This window comes from Podarcis gaigeae, assembly GCF_964106915.1.
Source record: "Podarcis gaigeae genome assembly, chromosome: 16".
In the NCBI taxonomy this organism is placed as follows: domain Eukaryota; kingdom Metazoa; phylum Chordata; class Lepidosauria; order Squamata; family Lacertidae; genus Podarcis; species Podarcis gaigeae.
The window spans coordinates 1,468,513-1,491,329 of NC_139693.1; the positions used below are offsets into that span (position 1 = coordinate 1,468,513).

A 22,817-nucleotide genomic window follows, 5' to 3' on the forward strand; every position below is an offset into this window, starting at 1 on the left:
CCACTATTGCTTATTTTGGTTGCAGAGACCTTATGAAGTCAAACCTCGGTTGCCAAATGCCTCTATTTTGGAATGTTTTGGCTCCCGAACGCCAAAAACCCAGAATTAAGTCTTCCGGTTTTTTAACGCTTATCAGAAGCCAAACGTCTGGTGTGACTTCCGCTTGAGTGCAGGAAGCTCCTGCAGCCAATTGGAAGCTGCGCCTTGGTTGTCGAAGATTTAGGAAGCCGAATGGGCTTCTGGAATGGATTACGTTCAACAACCAATGCTTTACTGTAACGATAATAGTCTTTTAACCTTTCAATGATAACATATAATTATAAAATTGTTTATGTATACAACTGCAGCAAGGATTGGAAAAATAAGTAGCATAACAGATCTGAAAGAAACATTTTGCTGGGTTTATGCTTTATGTAGAATGCTAAATGGGAGGAGTTCTGGAATCCCTGACGTCACAAGGGAGGTGGTTCTTAGCCAGTGGGAGGATGAAGCACCCTGAAGAAGAAATTAGAGAAGAGATTGGTATATGACATCACCAAGGTATCCAAACAGAAAAAGGTCTGGAGGGTGGAAAACATTCATTATGAGCTGTGATATTTCTAGGGTCCTATTCCAGGGCCAAAAGGTCACAAAGAGGGGAAATGATCAGGAGGTTTATGAAACTACAGATCGTTTTTCTCTTTTGAATACTAGAACTCAGGTTCATCCAATCAAACTGAGTGGTGGTCCATTCTAGGGCTGTCTACAGGTGCTCTCTTGCCAGTGCCCCCTAATGGCTATTTGGCCAATGGCAACCACCAAATAAGCAAGAGGTCCTTTGGATTTCACTGGACAGACTCTTAGGTGGAGACAAACGTTTATTAATTGGTAAACATTAGCAAAGAAATTGATCAGCAACATAGAATGGAGTCTAATATAAAGCCAACAGCAACGGGAATAAACTACAAAATTGCAATATAACCAATAAGCAAAAAATCTTAGGCAACAATAATCGCAATACAGATAGAATAGGTACAGTTCTACATATCTCCCCAGCTGAGAGAGATTTGAAAGACTTATCTGGGACACTTCAGACTGGCTGATGGTTGTTCTCTTCACATTCTGGGCCCTGAAGATCCTGGGCTCCAGGGAGATCAGACTGGCCTCGACCAGAGCCAGGGCCTTTTTGGCTGTGGCCCCGGCCTGGTGGAATGTTCTCTCACAAGAGACCAAGGCTCTGCAAGATATGACATCCTTCCTCGGGGCTTGCAAGATGGAGCTGTTTCTCCAGGCCTTTGGTCTGGGTTCAGTCTGACTCATTTTCTCTTTGTATAAGAATAAGCACGAAGGAGGTTTCCCAGCCTACTCATAGGTCCTTATAATATCAGTGGAAACAGTTGGTCCTGGCGAGTATTAACCGCTTTCAATTTTAACTTGAGGATCATCATTTGTCCAGTTTTAATTTTAAGCCAGTGTGGTGTAGTGGTTAAGAGCGGCAGTCACATAATCTGGGGAACCGGGCTCGTGTCTCCGCTCCTCCACATGCAGCTGCTGGGTGACCTTGGGCCAGTCACACTTCTCTGAAGTCTCTCAGCCCCACTCACCTCACAGAGTGTTTGTTGTGGGGGAGGAAGGGAAAGGAGAATGTTAGCCGCTTTGAGACTCCTGAAGGGGAGTGAAAGGCGGGATATCAAATCCAAACTCCTCCTCCTCCTCTTCTTCTTCTTCTTCTTCTTCTTCTTCTTCTTCTTCTTCTTCTTCTTCTTCTTCTAATTGATTTGAATTAATTTTTGGATGCATTTTAATTGATTGCTTGTTTTATGCATATTGTATTGTTTATATGATGTTAGCCTCTCTGAGCCCAGCTCCAGTCGGGGAGGGTACAAATAAAAAAATATTATTATTTATTATTATTCTGGAATGGAACATAGAACAATGTATCAAGGTCTCACTGTCTCCTTCAGCTGCTGGCCCTTATATAGTCCATAGCTTAGGTCTCATGCCACGCTGGCAACAGATGTAATTCATGATGTAATTACATTCCCATCCTTTGATGTAATTATGTTCCCACCCTGTGTGGCCCTCATCCCACCCCCAAAGCCGTGGAAGAGGTGCTGACTGCGGGAGGCCCAGCAGGCCTCAGGCTGCACCACCCGCGCGGCACCAAACCAACCCTGATGCCAGGAAGGAGGTGCCATCCACGGTGAGGCCTAAGCCAGCCCCACCCTGGCCCCAATCCCCTGCCTGGTCCCAGATCATGATCAGAAAATACAAGTCTTTGGCAATCCCATTTGCTAGCTCAGATGGCTTCAAAACGGAATTAGACAGCAACCCTCTTCGTTTCTTCTTTAAGCCACAGCATCAGCTGTCAGGCTGGGTCTTTGCAAACAGAAAATAAAATGCCACACCTGGAGAGCCTGTGTAACAGCTTCCCCTCTGCTTCTTTTCCAGTTCCAACTCATGGTCTCCAAAATCTTGCTAGATTCAATTGGATTTATATGCATCTCACTGAGACTGGATCTTGTACGCCATCTTTTCTGATGACCAGGAGGTAGTTCTATAATTAAATGTATATACCTTCCATCAAGGGTGGGGAACATGTGACCCTCCAGATGTTATTGGTCTACAACACATATCACCCTCAACTATTGACCATGATTCCTGTGATGGAGGGCACTGGCAGCCAGGAACATCTGAAGACCTCATAGATCCCACACAATCTGTCAAATGGTGAACATCTTACTGGAGTCCTGTAAACTAGATGTCCAGGAGTTTAGAGAGGGATAGGATGCAAAATATAAATGTGCTATATTACCTGAAACAATTTTCAAAAATGCCTTTGAATCCATATAGAACATCTCTTTTGGTTTAAAACTGAGACTGATCCAGCATTAGAAAAAGAAAGATGTTTCAGTTACATTGGACTCAACAACTTCTTGACTGATGGTCTAATACTGATAGAATCATAGAATCATAGAATGATAGATGCCACTCTGTACCTAATGTGCGCATAGTGTTATTCTCCATTTGTTGTTGTCTTATTCTAGTTTGTTGTTTCACAGACAAAACTGAGAGGATGGGGAAGCCAGCGCTTGCAAAGCGTGCAGCATTCAGAAGACACGCAGTGTCCAGAAAGCATAAAAGAAAAGAAAAGGAAACTGGTGATCTGTATACAGCACAGTCATATGGGTTGAGGTTTCTCATAAAGTAGAGGAATGCACAGGAAAGGGAAGTTTATGGAGAGATGGGCAGGGAGTGGAACTGGTCATGTTGTGCCAGGGAGGAGTGCGGAGAAAGCCCATGCAGCTCTTTAGGTGCCGGAGATCCACTAAGCCCCATAGAAACCCCAGGGGTGAGCCCACTCTTTGCTGCTGGCTGCTGTGTTCCTTTAGTGTGTGCAGTCAGAAATGGATGTACAATTAGGCAGAATGAGGCAGTTGCCTCAAGTAGTAGGTGCTGGGGTGGGTAGACGTTTGTGAGATGTGTAGACCAGAGGTCAGCAGGGGGCTGGTCCACTGTCCCTCAGACTTTGTGGGGGTCTTGAAATTTTTTTTTTTTAAAAAAATAATGAATGAATATTTCTTCGGGGGGAAATGAATGAATTCCTATGCACACTGCATAAAATTAATCCATTCCAGACTTTTAAAAACAAACCCTAAAACAGCAATTTAACATGAATTTTCCTATCTAACGAGACCACTGAGCCATAAAATGAAAGAAATAAACAATGTAAAAGGTAAAGGGTAAAGGGACCATTAGGTCCAGTCGTGGACGACTCTGGGGTTGTGGCGCTCATCTCACTTTACTGGCCGGGGGAGCTGACGTTTGTCCACAGACAGTTTTTCTGGGTCATGTGACCAGCATGACTAAGCTGCTTCTGGCGAAACCAGAGCAGCGCACGGAAACACTGTTTACCTTCCCGCCGGAGCAGTACCTATTTATCTACTTGCACTTGCTTTCGAACTGCTAGGTTGGCAGGAGCAGGGACCAAGCAATGGGAGCTCACCCCATCGTGGGGATTCGAACCACCGACCTTCTGATCGGCAAGCCCTAGGCTCTGTGGTTTAACCCACAGTGCCACCCGTGTCCCATAATAAACAATGCATTGTACTGTAAAATAAATAAGGCAGTGTTGTAGACGATAAAAATTACCTGCACTGATGATAGTCATTGGATGGGAGGGGTCCTCGCCTGGGTTTGGTGCTGCGTTGCGCCCTGCTGGGCCTCCTGCTGTCGGCACTTCTTCTGCGCTTCGGGGGTGGGATGGGGGCCCTCCTGCCGGCAGTGGAGGGCAAACTCTGGACTGCAGGAAGGTCTCTGGAGGCCCTCCCACCATTCACAGCCCTCCCAGCAGCAGGGATTATCTTGCCGCTGCGTTTCATTGGTAGAGCTGCTGCGGCGTCAGCTCTACCAGTGAAACACAGCGCTGGGATGATGGACGACCCTGGCTCTGCGTTGGCTCTACCAAAGAAATGCAATTTTTTCCAGCGTGCATTTCACCCTCAGACTCTTGGAGGATCCTTACATGGTCATGCAGCCAGGATTTACAACCCTTATGGGCCTGACTCGGCCCACGGACCGTAGTTTGCTGACCCCTGGTGTAGACCACATAAGCTGCATTGCACCTCCTCAGTTAGTCTGCTGCCCCATCAGCAGCATAGAAATAGCAGCCAATGGCCAGCCCAGCTCAGCTTGTGTATATGGAATTGTGTGAATGGAATTGTCATTTGCCTGGGGGCAGAAAGTAGTATCAAAGGCTACTGTCTTCTGATCCAGACATTGGTCAGAAAAGTTTCCTCAAGCAGCAAGGCATCTCGGCTTGCTCCCTCCACCTGCTTTTATCCTCCCAAGTGCCCACTCCTTGAACAGTTGAGTGTCTCTGGCTGATGGCTGCCACAGCACATGGAAATCCTTTTCCCTGGGGTGGCAATGGTATGTTGGCTATTGATGGCTAAAGTAAAATTTTCTTTCTTCAAGCATCAGCTTTTCACGACTTGGTTACTTTCTTCAAATCTCCAGTGGGTGAAAGATTGATCGTTCTTGAGATTTTCATCACTGCTGCCTTGACACTGCTGATTTACATGCTATGTAAGAACATAATTGGCGTACGTTGATACTACTGTCATGGGCTTTGCTTTAATGCCAATAGCATTTCCAAAAGGAGATGGCAGGATCCACCTTCCCTTTACCCCTTTCATCTCTCTTTGATTTCCAGGGGTGAGTTACAGCTGTCACCCATTGAGAGCAATGACACTGTTTTGTTCTCCCTGAAAAAGTGAGTTCCAGCACTTGTAAGAGAGGCATAGGCTAACACAAGTCCCTGGGACACCCTGGACTCTTCCCTTTCCCAGTTGCAATTCTCTCCTCCTTTCCTAACTAATCCTCATTTGTTGTGGGAGAGCCCCCGTTCCTGATCTCACCACCCTGCCCTGTAGCATTCCCAAAGCAAGGAAGAATTGGACTCTGATTAATAAAATACACACAAGGCTTGACCAGCAAGACTCTGGGAGATGTGTGTATAAGAATAATAATTCTCTCCACCCCTCGGCCCAGGTCGTTTTATTCACAAAAGAACTTTTTACACAGTGTTCCTAAGAACCAATCCGATTTCCTCTGAGCATTTCAAAACCCCCACGTGGGGACAAAGTTAAAAGTTAAAACTACAAAGAGCTAATTTGAGCATGCAGAGTAGTCCAGAGTAAATGAAAGAGGAAGCAAGGAGGAACGCTTTTAGGAAACCCCGGAGGTCATAAACAGGAGTAAACAGGAGAGGAAGGATAGTATTTACCACCTCCTTGTGAACGATTAACAAACTACATCAAAGCTACCTTCTAGCTTTATGACCCAGGATGCCTGATGAACAACTGGCCTGTGTTTAGAATGCTTATACATGCCTGTCAGGCAGAGAAATAAGACAGAGATGTAGAGGCGTGGATTGATCAGAAATCATATCAAAATGGCTCAAACCCAGTCAACGCAATGCTTTCATTGCTGACACAGATGGCTTGCTCCATATTTTTTATAATTCCTCATCGCAATCCCACCTGATCACTACATGCCCTCTGCTAGTGCTCCAGTCCTATGAAGGAAAGAGCTTGGGGGAAACAGGCTGCAGAGGCTAAGGCCATGGCCAATGTGGGTGAGTCCAGAGCCTACCTAAATATTGAGATATATGCTGGGCTTTTTGCAGCTAGAATTAATCAGGACTCAGTTCCGGCCCCTCTCAGGTGGGTGCCCCTGTCTTTCTAAGAGAACAAGGGAGGCATTCATGGTGTGCTCCGGTGCCTCTTTTTCTAGTAAAATAGCACTGGATAGATGAACACATGGCCTATTTGCCTAGATAATTTGTTTTTAAAGGGCACTCCAAAGTAAGCAAAGCTCAGGGGGAGGGAACCAAATGACCAAGAATTTGCATATTTTAAGCATGAGACAGCCTGGCAAATGCAAGTCTGTAGGACAAAGAGGGCAGGTGTATCTAGACACCCCAAAATCTAAAGCTCTCTAAGGAAGGCCAACCATCTGGTGACAGAAGTAGCAGGTCAAATGGAAACAGGAGTTCAGACCACCAGGGCAGCTTAAATCAAGGCATGGGAACCCTCAGTCTAAGGGCTAAGAGCAAAAAAAAATGTTAATAGAAGTCATTTTCATGTTTTTGTTGATTTGATTTTTTATTTGTCCTTCTCCATAAGGAGAATGTTTGTTGTACAAGTCTGCAATTTAAATTCAATATTAATAGCAGTTTGAAACCAAGTATCCCCTTCCCCAGTTTATCAGACTAGTGTGCCAGAACACAATTTCTTCATTTATTTTCTACCTGCTTCCATTTTAGATCAGAAGGAACTGGAAAAAAGACAGGAGTTTCAAATTGCAGTGGATATGATTCGAACCGTTCTGGTTGGGATTGATCCAGTCTATATAGACAAGGAGGGTAAGCATTTTATATGAACATCCACACTTTTGCTCTAACATGTTTAAATTAAACAGAGTTCAATTCATGTAGTTCACTTTGGGATTCAAATTGTGTGAACAAAACATATATTCAATGAAACTCATCACCCCACAGAGTTTAGCACTTTTTCATTGCTCAGCAGGAAGAAAAGCAGACGGTCGTGATTCTCACATCTCCCCACTAGAAATGCTGTCCTCCCCCATCAAACTGTAATTCGCAATGTTTGTGCTAGTGCAAGATTTTAGCACTAGCACAAGGGAATGTTCCCCCCAATTCACCCTGCATGCCATCAACCAAAGCTGCTCTCCTGGGGGGGACGGGACTTCAGAACAGATTGGAGGGAAGGGGGCTGAAGATTGCATTTCACAAGGGAAAATCCTTGCACTGACATTATGTCCTACTTAGCTCTATGTGGGATGCAACCCAGAATTCAGCAGAAAAAGAGTTTCGGCGCCTCTATTTTCTTAGATCTCACAAAGCATAATTGAAAACTGCAAAGTATTCTTTGTACATTTGGCTTTCCTGTGGGACTCGAGGCAGGAATTTGTTTGTGACCCTGTGATTCCCAGCAGAAAAGGAGGACATAGGAGGGGAACATTAGAGATACTTCATGAGCCACTTTTAATATGAGAATAGGATAGTGGATTGCATAGGTCTTTGGTCTGATCCAGCTGCAGGATTCTTCTGAGGCTTTTCATTGGTGATTTCAGCCACAGAGAATCAAGTCTGCCCTCGTATTCACAAGAAACCCTTCCTGGAGCTCTGCTTCTTGTTTCAGACTTGGGCGTTTTTAAGTGTTTGGAAATGGTTTCCTGATATTTGCAGATTGTTATTTCAGATACTCCTGCCTTAAAACTGTTTCATTTTTTTTAGACTTAGAAATACTTGCTGCAGCTCAAAACATATCAGAGGAAATGCGGTATTTTGCTGATAAAAATGATGAACTGCAAAAAGAAATTGGTAAGCTATCCTACGATGCTGAGGAATTGTAGTGCAATGGGAACCTGTCTTGAGTTTGCACCAGCTGAAAGCCCCTCCTCTAGCTGAAAACTCTCAGAGCCACCAGAGGGAAACATCGGAGATATTCAGATCAGCTCTCCTGAACTGTTGAGATTTAGCTTCTATTGCAAGGAAAGACAAGCCCGTCATCAGAAAGAAGCCCTCATGCCCACTCACACAGTGAATTGACCCCTTGGCCACTGAATACATAATTGGTAAAGCGATTATGAAATTGTCTATAAAGCTTTAGATGTAAAAGCAAAGAAAGGGAATGAATGCCTATTACCTTACTTGTACATAGAAGCAAGCTAAAGATGGTCAGCAGCAAAACACACATTTTGTGAGAGTTGTATAATGCCATTTCCCCTCTTTCACTTTGTCTTTGGGAAATATCATTGCCTTTAAAGACCTATGCCAAAACCAGGCCTAAACTGAAAAGGGTCCAGAAAATCCTGATTGAAATGGATCTAGAAAATCAGTTTCCTCCAAGAGCACCTGGATCTGGTCCACAACCACCCGCTCAAGAACCTTGCCCAGGAAGGGGAGATTAGCAACTGACAGTCAGTTACGTAAATTTTCTGAGCCGAGCCCAGGGAAGATTTCTTAAGGAGTGGTTTTACCACTGCCTCCTTCAATCTAGGGTTCCCCTCCCCGCCTCCACAGAGAGCCTAGAGAGAGAAAGAGAATTTTGATAAGCCACAGCTACTTCCCCTCCCCAATCTTCAAGTCTGCCCTGATGTTGTCCTGAGTATCCAGGTGGAAACAAATAGGTGAGGCCCTTGAGGTTCAGATAAGACCTGTTAGGGGACATACTCTTTTGTCTATTCCCTCAAATAAAAGCTTCTTGACTGCACTCCCAGCTATGCCCACCCAGGTATTTACTGCAGCATCAGCATGGGCTGAAGAGTTAGTGTTGTTCTTGTTTTAATCTTCCTGAGCTTCCTAGATATGTTATCACATGGCCACAGAAATGAACTTAACAAAAATAATTGAAATCTGCACGGACATACAAGGTGGTTCCCATTAAATTCCCTATTTTTCTCTCTCTACTTCCTCCATACATGGCTTGACTCAAAGATATCCTTACTGAAAACTTGAACGATGGCTGGGTTGTATATGAAAGGACCTTATATTGGTTTTCTAGTGAGGTAGCCTCATGGATGGATGCCCAAAAAAATTGTGAGCGGGAAGGCGCCAACCTTATTACTGCGGAATCAGTGGAAGAACAGGTGAGCATCAAAGCTGAGTATAGGAAGGTAGGAGATCTTCTTGAGCCAATGGGCTCCTATCATCACTATCCATTTAAGAAGGTTACATTTACCTGTATGCAGCCAAGACAGCAACTCCATCAGTCAAGCCAAGGGGTGGATGGGGCAGGGAGCAGCTGCTACCATCTGGGACTAACTAAGGTTTCTTGGAGCTGCTGAGCTCTAATAGAATGAAGCTGGCATTCAGGAAGGAGGTTTTGAAGGGAGTGAAGGAGGAGATACTTGAGGGGCATCTATCCCTTGGCTTGCTGGTAAATTCTTCCTCTACTCTGTGAGATGTACTGAGTGCTTAGAAAGAAGACTTTGCTCACCACACTAACCCTCTGACATGCCAGTATCATGGAGATGACTCCAGAGGAGCTTGCAGGGTAGATCCAGTGTGGTGTAGTGGTTAAGAGCGGTAGTCTCGTAATCTGGGGAACTGGGTTCGCGTCTCCGCTCCTCCACATGCAGCTGCTGGGTGACCTTGGGCCAGTCACACTTCTTTGAAGTCTCTCAGCCCCACTCACCTCACAGAGTGTTTGTTGTGGGGGAGGAAGGGAAAGGAGAATGTTAGCCGCTTTGAGACTCCTTAAAGGGAGTGAAAGGCGGGATATCAAATCCAAACTCTTCTTCTTCTAGATCCCTCTCCCAGAGCCTTAGCCCTGGCAGAAGGGCTACTGGGGTGCTACAGGGCATAGACATGGGTGAGACCCCATCATCATGCCATTAAGCATACCACAACCAGACTGATTCCAGTGTCCCTGGAACCAACCAACAAACATGGATGCAGAAACCGGAGTATTTGCCACACAGGTCACTGTCCCACTAGATGGCTCCAAGACCAACTGTTCTATGGCACAGTCATTAACAGTATTTGGAAATTTTAACTCTGTGTCATGACTGGAATACATATGTAGCCAGTCTTGGTGAGGGCAGGTGAAGTTACCCTTCACTACAATATTTCCTCTTTGGAATGCTTCCTTGATTCCATCATCATCATTCATCATCATCATAATGTTGATCAGGGGGACAATAGCACATCCACTGTATGAAATTATTATTGGTGATGCGAATACTATGTATAGTTTTGATCACTGCTTCCAAAAAAAATGTGGGTAGGGTCTTCAAAGGTGACACCTGTTCCTTTTAAAATGTGTTTGTTTTATGCCTGTTGAATTTCTGTAAAGGGCTGTCGTCTCCCAGAGAAAGGGACATTGTCTTAAAATATTTTATTTGTTCTTTCTCCACCCCTTCCCTAGCTTTTTTTGAGCACTGAAGTACAAAACCTTAAAAAGGTTTTTTGGATTGGAGTCTTTAAAGACGAGGGAGGGACATGGAAATGGCTGTCAGGGAAGATAGCTTCAGAAACGTAAGTTTTTGAAAAAATATTTGTTAATGACATACGTTCCAAAAAGTTGCAGATTCTGTTTACATAATTGATCCATTTGCTCTCCAAATATATTTTGCCATGCACTTTTCTCTACTACCAAAGATCTACATATGTACTCCTCCACATCATTATCCAGGTGAGTGACTGCTTCTTCTCACAAGGTTGCAGAGGGAGGAAGTCTACTCTTCCTGCTTCTCTAAACAAGTGAATGTGCTGATTCAGAAGAGGGTGAAACATGCTTTTTAATGGTTTGTGCTGCTTAGCTCAGCTTCAACGGGACTTGTAGGAACCTAAAGCTGAGCAACACTCTCTTTAGGAAAATATTTCTACAGTTTATTATTGTTATGATTATTAATTTTTATTGAAGTTTTATCTCTACAAAATAACAGAAAGAAAGGTTTACACATATGTACATGTTAGTAACACAAAGCATCCCCCCACCTCACCCCTCCCCACCATTGGTTCAACATAACTTGAAATGTGAGTTAAAATCTGACTTCCTTCCATCGTTGCTTGACCTTAATTCTATAACTTATCTTTACAGTTGTGTTGTTATATTGTATTTGACAAATATTCTGATTTTACTTGCATTTGTAACCTTTTCCCCTTACAAACTTTGTTCTTTACATATCAATATTTCTGTACCGGAGCAGTGTTGTTTCGTATATTCATTCATGAAACTCTATTCTTTTATTAAATTTTGATTTGTTTGACCTCTGATAGCTGCCGTCATTTTGGCCAATTCAACAAATTCAATAAGTTTGATTTGCCAATCTATTATTGTGGGTATTTTGTCTCCCTTCCAGTTCTTTGCTATAAGAACTCTTGCGGCAGCGGATGCATAAGAATATCCTTTTCTTATGTATGGGGATGTCATTTGTTATTGATCCCAGAAGATACGCTTCTTAAAAGATACGTTTCGAAGTAACAGTAGAAAGCATGGGGAGTGAGTGAGGAAGTAGACATCCAATCTTGATCGATCAGTGCTGCTATTTCTTTTCTTTTCAGCTACTGGAATTACTATGAGCCAAATAGAGAACCGAACCACGACTGTATTGCAATGTCCTTTGACTGCTACTACAACAAATGCTGGATGGCAGTAAAATGTGATATACCAATAAACTATGTTTGTAAGAAGGTGCCTAAGGATACTTGGCTCTAAGAAGACCCCTTAAAATGAACGTAACTGGATCCCATGATCACTACACAAAAACAAAACCAAGAGATCACCCACCCCACTGTTTTAATGTACAATCCACACTCTGCCACCTACGTTTTGGGACTCTCTGGCCTCAGCCCTCAAAACCACCTTGAAAAGACCTTATTCTGCAAGCTCAAATGCAGATGACTACAAAAATAAAGAATGGAAGGATCCAATCATAGCCTGTTTTCCATTCAATGCACACCAATATTTGTTTCCTAACTCTGTGTGTCTGATGCCCCATTGCCTCTTCTGATTTCTGATCTGCATGGTCACTACCTTACAGGGCACATAAGGGCAACCGGTGAGTTCATAGCCTGGGGGGTGGAGACCGTAACTTTTTCATCCCCGGTGGTAGAATCATAGTTGGAAGGGCCCCTGAGGATTATCTAGTCGAACCCCCTGCAATGCAGGAATGTGCAGCTGTGCCTTACAGGGCTTGAACCTGCAGACTTTGCATTATCAGCACCACGGTCTAGCCAATTGAGCTCTTCAGTGTCTTGATGCGTTTGGGGACTGGATGAGGATCAATAAACCAGCTTTGTCTGCTTCACCAACTGCAGCCGTTCCTGGACAGGGGTAGCCTGATCACTGCAGCCCATGTGTTGATAATCTCAAGGCTGGATTCCTGCAAAGCACTTCCTTGTGGGGCTGTCCTTAAGTCTGGTTTCACAGTGCCAGCTGGTGTAGAATGCAGGAGCCAGGATGCTGAAAGGATCTTCTGGTCGAGAACATGGGGCCTTGGTGAAAACAGCTGCCCTGGGTGCCCACTTATGACAGAGCCAAGTTCAAGGTTATTTTCATAGACCATGGGTAGGCAAACTAAGGCCCGGGGGCCAGATCTGGCCCAATCGCCTTCTAAATCTGGCCTTTGGATTGCCCAGGAATCAGCATGTTTTAACATGAGTAGAATGTGTGCTTTTATTTAACATGCATCTCTGGGTTAAATGTGTGGCATAGGATATAGTTACCAGATTTATTTATTTATTTATTGTTGTTTTTTTGAAGCTGAGTAGCAACAGGGAGTCAGTAGTTGGGATGGTGAGGCAAAAGTCCCTGGGCCCAAGCACACATGCATATTCTATAAAGGTGCAAAGCCCTTCTTTCGCACCCTGCAAAACATAAATGCAAAGTTTTTTTACAAACTGGGCTATGGTGCATCACCTACCTGTGACTCCTGAGCCTTCCTCGATTTCCTGCCCCCTTCTCCCTTTGTTTTGACAGATTGGGGGAGGCTTGGGAGTCGCTGGGGGGCAGACATTACCCAGGAGGGGGCAAGGCACATGGTTTCTCATGAGCATTACTAATTTCTAATTACATACATGCAAATAAAATAGCAATAACAGACACCTAGAATTACAAGCATGATTCAGACTTCTGGATTATTTAAAACTGTCTCCTTATTAGCTGCTCCCTGCTGTTCAGCTCAGGCCTCAGTAAAATAACATAGCATTTGGGGGAAAAGATGCAGCTCAGTAACCCACAACTGGAGGCCAAGATGGAGAAGATCTCCACAGCCACCATGTATTTGCCCTTGGTACTCAAGTAGGTTGGAACAAAGGAGAGCCACACACTGCAAAAGACCAACATGCTGAAGGTAATAAATTTGGCTTCATTAAAACTGTCAGGCAACTTTCTGGCTAGGAAAGCCACAATGAAGCTGACTATGGCCAGCCAACCCATGAATCCCAGGACACAATAAAACATGATAGTGGAGCCTTCATTACATTCTAGTATTATTTCTTCAGTCAATGAGTCCATGTCAATGTCTGGGAAAGGAGGAGAAGTGGCCAGCCATATGGTACAGATTGTGGCTTGAATAATGGAGCAGGAAAGAACAATGGAGCTGGCCAATTGTTTCCCCAGCCACTTCCTCATGCTTGACCCTGGCTTGGTGGCCATGAAAGCCAGAACCACAATGGTGGTTTTGGACAATATGCACGAAATGGCCACTGAGAAGATCATGCCAAAAGCAGTTTGACGAAGGAGACAGGTCACTTCCTGAGGCTGGCCAATGAAGAGCAGAACACAAAGGAAGGAGAGCAGGAGGAAAAGGAGGAGAATATAAGTGAGGTTGCGGTTGTTGGCTTTAACTATGGGAGTATCTCTGTGCTTTGTGAATATTTGAAGCACCAAAGCTGTGATGCAGGAAAAGAAGAGGGCCAACGTGGCCAAACTGATCCCCAACGGTTCTCCATAAGACAAGAATGTTTTGTCTTTGGGGAGACAGCCATCCTGTTCATTGTTTGCATACTGATCTCTAGGGCATTCTAAACAGTCGTTCATGTCTGAAAATGAAAATGGAAAAAACCAAATCTTATTAAAACAAAAAGGTCTTCTGTCCTCAAATTGTCATAATGCAGCTAAGAGATGCCAGAATATATATGTGCTACTTCCATACTGTTTTCCCACTAGAGAAAGGAGCTTCTGATGCACAGGTAAAATTAAAGCGTGTGATGCATTCCTTACCCTCCTTGCTTGAGATCTTCCCTTCTGGACACGGAAGGCAATCATAGCAGCAGAATGGCTTTCCTTCCTTCTTGTTCTTTCTATAACCTACATGACAATTCTCATTACACAGAGAAGTGGGTTGTGCCTGTTCATAAATGAAAGAAGGAAATGGTTTGGGAGTTCGCATCTCACTGACCTATCTTCAAATAATAAAAACGACAGTAAAACAATAGCTTGCTAGAGGTTTTGTGCTTTTTTTCTAAAGATGACCTTTAATCCAGCACTAATTATAGCATTGGAACTCCAGTACATTTCCCTTTATGAAAGCCATATTAGTAAGTATTTAAATTTCTACAGATATTAGCATGGCAGTGCTAATCTCTATCAAATTAGAAAATGTTCAGGTGAAAGCTTATTGGGTCAATATCTCATGACTATAGAAATTGCTCAAGCATTTTTGACATAAACGTTGGCTCTCGATGCAATCTTTCAGTGCTATTTGTTTCTAGAGTTACCTTCTTCATCACCTGCATGTGCCTTACAATTTAATTTTGTTTTCTATAAAGCCTTCTGCAGAGCCAGCTGTTAAAAACAATAGTTTGACCAGGGGGTTGTGTGAACATTTACTGTTAATCATTTTAATTCAGCAGCCAATGTTTGCATGTTTGCCATGTTGAATGTAATGGTTTAAATGACACTGAAATTAGAATGCCTAAATGTGTATTGCTAACTTGGGGTTTGTTTCACAGGACTCAGATCTTTAACTAGTTAGTAATAACATGTTGATTGTTCCTCTACTCTGTGCTGAAAGTGAACCTTTGATCATGTGATGAAGGTATTTGGTTTCAAATCTCCATTTTGAAGGGAGTTGCCTGTTTAGTCTTTCTCTGAACACCACAGGGAACAGAAGATGTAAAACAGCTCCAGGGAAACAGATGCTGAGAGAGAGAGAGAGAGAGAGAGAGAGAGAGACTTTGCTTCCAAGTCTGTTTAGATTATGTCACATTTTCTAAGATGCTGAGCCTGTGTTGCACAGCACAAGACACTGCATAAATATTTGGTTGTATCTTTGATGTTTATGTTCTGTTTTTGAAGAGTTTTGCAAGTAAAAGTTTGGATAATATTTCTATGCAAACCCATGAGAAGGTTTCAACAGTGAATTGACTCTGTCTGGAGTAATTGTGGGATAAAAATTAGAGCTGTGGAACAGATTTGACCAAATCCCCAAGTGAATTGGGCTGATTTAGAAGGAACCAGACTTCAACCAAGTTGGACAGAGACAGTCCTGAATCAAACGGAATTACACTCCCCCCCCCAAGTGATGTTAGGGTTTGGGTTGCCGGATGGGAAGGGGAGGCAGGAAGCATCTGCAAATAGCACCATCACAGGGCTGTTTACAACAGAGCTTTCAAATAGCACTTTGGATATATGTGCCTGTTCCAAGCAGGGGGACACATGGGTGCCATCAAATTGAGCAGGATTGAGCCCTCTGATCACCAACCTCTGAGTAAATGGTCCAATCCTGACTGCAGGGGTCTGAAGTATGGTCTAAAGAAATGTGGAGAGCATTTCTGACAGTATGTTCAATTGGAATTTTAAGAACCCTGATCAAACATTGCCTTATCCCCATTTGATTTGGGGCCAAATAACTCCAGAATGGATTAGTGGTGTGTGCGCATGCAAAATACTAGGAAGGAAAGAAAAAAGAAAGGAGGGAGGGAGGGAGGGAGGGAGGGAGGGAGGATATTCTAATTAAAAGACATACTGGGCTACTTTGAATTTAATTGACTAGTGACACTCTGCAGCTCAGATACCTCTGCAAATAGGCTTGGAAACACAATAGCTTTCTTTTTAACAGTCAGGTGTTTCCTCTAATATACCTAGTCTGATAATTGATGGTGATTCAATGTGTTGCAATCCAGAACAACTTCATACCTGCTTGAACCAGTTGGGCCACATGATACCATCATCATGAATGGTTAACCTCTTTTCTGGAGGAGCTTGTGGGTCCATTGTTCCAACTTTGGCTCTCAGAAATGACTGGTTTGGGAATGTGACCCAATTTATTACATCCAATCCAGCTACTAATTTCCCATTTTGGTCAAAGGAAACTTCTTCCCCAATGCTATTATTAAATGAAATACTTCCCAGAAAGTGGTGGAGCTAAGTTTGAAGAGGAAAAAAGCAATAAATGAAGATGCCAAAAATAATTAAATATAGGTAATATTTGTACAAATAGAGTGTTTATCTTTAACATCTAAGAGGTATAGTTCATGGTCTCCTTAAAAGATGTATGTTAGTGTCTTTCTCTCTGTGTTTTTAATGAGTCTCTTTTAATGAGTCAGTTTATCAAGCTTATCCAAAATGGATGGAGCTAAAAAGGAAAAATGAATTAATGAGCTGTACTATTTTCTAGAAAAAGAGATACTGGAACTCACCACAAACACCTCCTTCGTTCCCTTGGAATAGCAATGGTGCCCCCTGGAGAGGGGAGAGAACTGAGTTCCCCTGAGTTATGGCTGAAAAAAAAACCTGCTCATGAGGATATACAAAAGTTCGACATTGTGGAACACAATATTCATTGAAATGTTTTGTGAAGGCTAATTTCAATTGTAGCAATGTTCATTGTGAAGGTAAGATGTGGTTCTTTTAAGAATTACAGTTAGTCTTGGCCTAAATTTCATAGAACTTAGACCACAAATCTAAAATATTGGTGTCCATGTGTTTTATTATTCAACAACTGGGTGAGGGCTCAGTGCCTTGACACGCAGTGAGTTTCCCCTACTGACAGAGGTATTCAAGAAAAGTCCCCCTTTTAGCTCAGCTCCAGAGTTGATTACAGACATCTGTATTAACTGGAAGACGACATTACCTGCCACGGCTGTTGATCTGTAAGTTTCCACCTTGCTCCACCTGCCATTGCTCTGCAATTTAACTTGGTGGACTGCATGGTGTGCAAAGCATGTGCCAAAATATAGATTGCATTGTAGATGCTGTAGCTGTGGGCTGTCATGCTCATTTCAAAAACAGACCCCGGAAGGCTCTCAATATTCTCCTCCCCAGTGCAGATTTTGTCATCTTTCTTCTTTGAAGCAGGGTCGGGAAAACCACAATTAAATGCCTCTTCCCAGAAAACCCTGAGAAAGCCATCTTCTTTTTCCAAGGTAGGCTTTCTCATCTGAATAAATTTCTGGAATCCTGGAAGATCCTTAGAGTGAACCGCAAAGGATAGAGCCCCATGGAGGAATGTGATGTCCCAACCTCTTTGAAAGGGAAATGAGGTGAAATCCATCTGGGCTGTCATAATCCAGACTTTTGCCTTTCCTTGCATTAGCACATCATTCGTTTCTGCAAGTCTGGGAATTGTTCTCATTGCCATAATTGTGTGAATTTCACCATGCACAACTACAACATTGACAGTGCTTCTCACAATAATGCCGGTTGTTTTAAAACCTTCTTCCACCATTTCATCAAACTCACCAGAAGAGGTAAGCCTAGGGAAACTTTCTATAAAATCAAAGCAGATACCCTTCTGGGCAAACATGGGGAGAACATTTTGTACAAATCTCTCTCCAGTGTCACCAAGGAGAAAAAGCACACCAATCCACACCCAACGGAAATGCAGCAGTAACTGGAGGATCCCCTCATATTGCTGAGTCCCATCTGGGAATATCCAGTAGGTGAAAAGGGCTTGAATGTCATTAGTCGTCAAAGGAGAAGATCCATAGATGAGCTGAAGAGGGTCATTGTTAAAATCAAGGGAGGAAAGATGATAACAAATGATGATATCAAAACACCAATTAGACTCAAAACCAGATTTCAATCTCTATTTAATTGATATACAGTGGTACCTTGGGTTAAGAACTTAATTCGTTCCGGAGGTCCGTTCTTAACCTGAAACTGTTCTTAACCTGAGGTACCACTTTAGCTACTGGGGCCTCCTGCTGCCGCCACGCCACTGGAGCACGATTTCTGTTCTAATTCTGAAACAAAGTTCTTAACCCAAGGTACTATTTCTGGGTTAGCGGCGTCTGTAACCTGAAGCATCTGTAACGTGAAGTATCTGTAACCCGAGGTTGTTGTTGTTTAGTCCTTTAGTCGTGTCTGCCTCTTTGTAACCCCCTGGACCAGAGCACGCCAGGCCCTCCTGTCTTCCACTGCCTCCCGCAGTTTGGTCAAACTCATGCTGGTAGCTTCGAGAACACTGTCCCACCATCTCGTCCTCCGTCGTCCCCTTCTCCTTGTGCCCTCCATCTTTCCCAACATCAGGGTCTTTCCAGGGAGTCTTCTCTTCTCATGAGGTGGCCAAAGTATTGGAGCCTCAGCTTCAGGATCTGTCCTTCCAGGGAGCACTCAGGGCTGATTTCCTTCAGAATGGATACGTTTGATCTTCTTGCAGTCCATGGGACTCTCCAGAGTCTCCTCCAGCACCAGAATTCAAAAGCATCAATTCTTCGGCAATCAGCCTTCTTTACGGTCCAGCTCTCACTTCCATACATCACTACTGGGAAAACCATAGCTTTAACTATACAGACCTTTGTTGGCAAGGTGATGTCTCTGCTTTTTAAGATGCTGTCCAGGTTTGTCATTGCTTTTCTCCCAAGAAGCAGGTGTCTTTTAATTTCGTGGCTGCTGTCAACATCTGCAGTGATCATGGAGCCCAAGAAAGTAAAATCTCTCACTGCCTCCATTTCTTCCCTTTCTATTTGCCAGGAGGTGATGGGCCCAGTGGCCATGATCTTTGTTTTTTTGGTGTTGAGCTTCAGACCATATTTTGCGCTCCCCTCTTTCACCCTCATTAAAAGGCTCTTGTAACCCAAGGTACTACTGTATATTAACCAGGAGGATTTGCCTTTTTCATTATTTCTGTTTAAAAATCTAAACAGAAATAAATTTAGAATCTACAGATTTGGGAAATACTTGGCTATTAATGACTTCACATCAAATATAGCAATTTTGCAGTTAGGTTTATGGAAGAATTGGCTGCTTTTCACATCTAAAGAAAAGTAAAGGAAATAACTGGTAAATGCTTGTTCAAAGAAAAGCCTGAAAAAGCTTTCTCCCCCTGCTGCATGTAAGGTTTCTTGTCTGAATAAATTCTGGAAAATCTAGATGATTCCTTGAGTCAACTGTGAAGGATAGAGAACCACAGGGGAAAGCTATTTCCCACCACCTTTGCATAGGTTATGATATGAAATCCATCAGGACTGTTCTAATTCCAAACTTTTGCCATGGTTAGTATTGGTACATCATCTGTTTCTGCAGTATTGAGCCACGTTCTCATTACCAGAGTGGTGTAATTTTCAACATTCCCACCACTTGGCTGTGCTTTCTATCACAACTATGATCATTTCAGGGCCATTCTCCACAATTTCACTGACCTAACCAGCAAGAGCTTGTTTATGGATTCCCCCCCCCCCATAAAATCAAAACAGATTTCCCAAACCTTGCACAAATAATGCTCAACTATCACCCATCAGATAAACCAAGCCAATCCACATCCATGTGAAATGCAGCTGTTGCTGAGCACCAGGTGAGAACATTTGGTGGCTAAAACCAGCTTGGATGTTTTCATTCATTACAAGGGAAGACCCATACAGCAGCTAAATGCATATTTTTTAAAACAACAACAACAATATTATTTGTGTGCCATCCATCTGATTGGGTTGCCCAACCACTCTGGGTGGCTTCCAACAGAATATTAAAAACACGATAAATCATCAAACATTTAAAAAACTTCCATAAACAGTGCTGCCTTCAGATGTCTTCTGAACAAGAGGAAAAGTGATACCAAAAAGTGATATCGAATATCACTTAAATGCAAATCCAGATTTCAATTTCAGTTTGATCAACATTGATTAATCTGAAGGATTCACATATTCTTTACCTCTGTTGATTTGGAAATGTTAAAGTTATTTTGGAAAATATTTCGATATAAGTGATTTTTCATCAGGCATAGCAAACATACAGTTGTGGTGCCACAGGCCACAGATGTTATATTACAGTCCTGAACAGCAGTAAAATGTCCAATGAAGAATTATTCCACCTGAGTTTTTAAGGATGTCTGGAACTGAAGCAGACATATTTTCCACAACCTACATTTTCGGTTGAGAAATACCAACCTATGCCCACTTTGCCATTCAATTACCAGCATGCAACCCAATGAGATTTAGTCAAAGGCAACTGTAAATGGCTTTCATGATGACCCATATTCCATGCAGAACTCTTACTCTTGGCATCTTGTACATAGACAGGATGGTTGACATGTGGAGACGTAAATCAGAGGGTGGCCCCCCAATGACCACCTTTGGAGTCTCCTGAACATCACACTTGTAGTTGGGGAGGAGTCTTTCTTGGCTAGAGAGAAGTTCCATGGAGGCCTGGTAGGTCCAGCTTGGACTGAAATGGCTGTTGTAGATGTGGAAACCCAGAGAGATATTGGGCAATATTTGGGGATTTTCATTTATCTCTTTCACAGCAAATGCCAAAGCCAGGATATGCTGGTAGAGTTGTGTCATTGTTCTGTATGGAGAGCGACATAGTGCATAACAGTTCACATTCACAAAAATGAATTTCATTCCCACAGTGAAAGAAAGTGTGTGGATATATTGAAACACAATATTGAAACCTGGATGTTTTGCTGCGCTAAATATCTAACTCCTGCCACCGCATAGGCAGCCTGGCCCTGATTGCTACTAGTTCTGTTCTACAGAGGAGGAGGAGGAGGAGGAGGAGGAAGTCTGGTTACCAAAAGCTTACAATAAAATCACCTCTAAGTCTGAATGAATTATGACTTTGCTTGGATTAAAGTCAAATATTCAATAAGAAATCCTTAGCTCACCATGGTAAATGAGCAGAAAGCCTTAACAAAGTGAATGGGGATGTTATCTTCTTAAAGGTAAAGGTACCCCTGCCCGTGCGGGCCAGTCTTGACAGACTCTGGGGTTGGTGCGCCCATCTCACTCAAGAGGCCGGGGGCCAGCGCTGTCCGGAGACACTTCCGGGTCACGTGGCCAGCGTGACAAAGCTGCATCTGGCGAGCCAGCGCAGCACACGGAAACGCCGTTTACCTTCCCGCTGGTAAGCGGTCCCTATTTATCTACTTGCACCCGGGGGTGCTTTCGAACTGCTAGGTTGGCAGGCGCTGGGACCGAGCAGCGGGAGCGCACCCCGCAGCGGGGATTCGAACTGCCGACCTTTCGATCGGCAAGCCCTAGGCGCTGAGGCTTTTACCCACAGCGCCACCCGCGTCCCTTGTTATCTTCTTACTGCCTTGCAATTATTTTTTTAAAAAAACTGAACATTGGTATAAGCCTACCATATAAGAAGAAAAAGTTTACCACAAACTGGGTGTGAGCTATCAGATCTGCCCCCATGTCTCATAAACACCAGAACTACGTGGAAGGAAAAGGGTGGTAGGAATTCATACACACGTGGCCAATATTATGAAAACATTTTGGAAAGTATTTCTGTATCTCTAGCTCACAACATCAGTAGTTTTTAGATCAATACCATAAATGTATATAGCATTAGAATGACAATATAATGCAACAGTGTTGAATTATCCTTATTCTATCAACAGTTATACCCAAATAAAAATGTTATACACAGAAAACCACGATAAAAGGTATTTCATAGCTTTTCATTATTTCTTTTGCTGACATTACAGCCCAACAATGGCATCCCATGGAGTAAACCAAAGATTTCAGTTTGTCAGTTATAATGTGAAACCAAGATTGCATTATTGCGTCTATCAGTTGTGTTTTATTCCTTGGCTGCTTCCGACTAAAATGGTTTCTTAATCAGCTCCACAGATTTTCAGTTGGATTCAGGTCAGGGCTATTCAGCACAGTTTGTGGCATTATATTCTGCATTAGATTATCTTTCTAATAATATTTAATTTCATGGCATTAGTACTGTTGTTATCAGCTGCCAAACCTTAGAAATACAGCTTTTCCTAAAGTTTTCCACAATTTTGGCCACTAGTGTAATGAGCATCACCTTCATTATATGTCAAATGCAGAAATATATTCATTACAGATATACAATAAGGTTTTTAAGCGCGCGCACACACACATGCACACACACACACATTTATTTACAGAATGTCATCGAAGAGTTCAGGTGTAGGAGGTTCATCGAAGGCTATGCTTGAAGTTATATAGATTTGAGACATAATGCCAGCAACAACAACATCTCCAGACTGAAAATATTTGTGAAGAATGGGAAGAGGGTCACTGATGGAACATGGAGCAACAGGAGCCTTGCACTCATCTGGAGAAAGCAGCACTGACACCAGCATCATGGAAAGTACCATCCTGCACAGAGCATGGTAGGAGCAAGAGGAATTTTTTAGGCGACAATTCATCTCTTTGCCCATTTTCATCTGAATGATACTGAGCAGCAAAGTCTCAATGGGATGGTTACGAAAGCCAGATTTTTGCAGGGAAATGAATCAGTGATCAGTCTGACAGAGCCCTTGGTGTAAGGCCAAGCTTTGAACATCACAGGAGATATTAATAGTATCTGCAAGTCTTGATTCATCGTTTTCATGCAGCTACTGGAACTCCCCAGAGAGTCAAAGAAATGATCATGATT

General features: G+C 43.1%; 2 protein-coding genes across 14 annotated transcripts; one reads left to right on the forward strand and one right to left on the reverse strand.

The window, feature by feature from the left end:
* Positions 1-464: 464 nt before the first annotated feature.
* Positions 465-11,949, forward strand: LOC310833382 (CD209 antigen-like protein C). Of its 13 annotated transcripts, none has more exons than XR_014558666.1 (8): positions 465-540; positions 3,042-3,140; positions 4,963-5,067; positions 6,809-6,907; positions 7,802-7,888; positions 9,005-9,156; positions 10,437-10,546; positions 11,576-11,949. XR_014558666.1 is itself a non-coding variant. In XM_083716094.1 (8 exons), the coding sequence occupies exons 2-8, from the start codon at positions 3,247-3,249 to the stop codon at positions 11,727-11,729; spliced, it is 798 nt and encodes a 265-aa protein (XP_083572220.1). In that variant the 5' UTR covers positions 465-540; positions 3,042-3,246; the 3' UTR covers positions 11,730-11,949. The 13 variants fall into 13 exon arrangements, 10 of the variants coding, with proteins under 10 accessions (XP_083572220.1, XP_083572221.1, XP_083572229.1 ...); XM_083716094.1 differs by having other exon boundaries at positions 3,042-3,331; positions 4,957-5,067; XM_083716095.1 differs by having other exon boundaries at positions 3,042-3,331; positions 4,957-5,067; positions 9,080-9,156.
* A 1,205-nt stretch (positions 11,950-13,154) lies between these two features.
* LOC310834422 (vomeronasal type-2 receptor 26-like) lies at positions 13,155-22,536 on the reverse strand (the record flags this gene model as incomplete). Its single annotated transcript, XM_083717913.1, has 4 exons — positions 13,155-14,056; positions 14,238-14,364; positions 20,450-20,741; positions 22,322-22,536. The coding sequence occupies 4 exons, from the start codon at positions 22,534-22,536 to the stop codon at positions 13,155-13,157; spliced, it is 1,536 nt and encodes a 511-aa protein (XP_083574039.1).
* Between the last annotated feature and the right edge of the window lie 281 nt (positions 22,537-22,817).

What these genes read in the sequence shown, in the direction of transcription:
- LOC310833382 (XM_083716094.1), top strand. Translation starts at nt 3,247, where the DNA reads ATGTTGTGCCAGGGAGGAGTGCGGAGAAAGCCCATGCAGCTCTTTAGG. An exon ending in ACTGCTGATTTACATGCTAT is followed by an intron (nt 5,068 to 6,808) that starts GTAAGAACATAA and finishes CTTCCATTTTAG; the next exon opens with ATCAGAAGGAACTGGAAAAA. An exon ending in CGGAATCAGTGGAAGAACAG is followed by an intron (nt 9,157 to 10,436) that starts GTGAGCATCAAA and finishes CCCCTTCCCTAG; the next exon opens with CTTTTTTTGAGCACTGAAGT.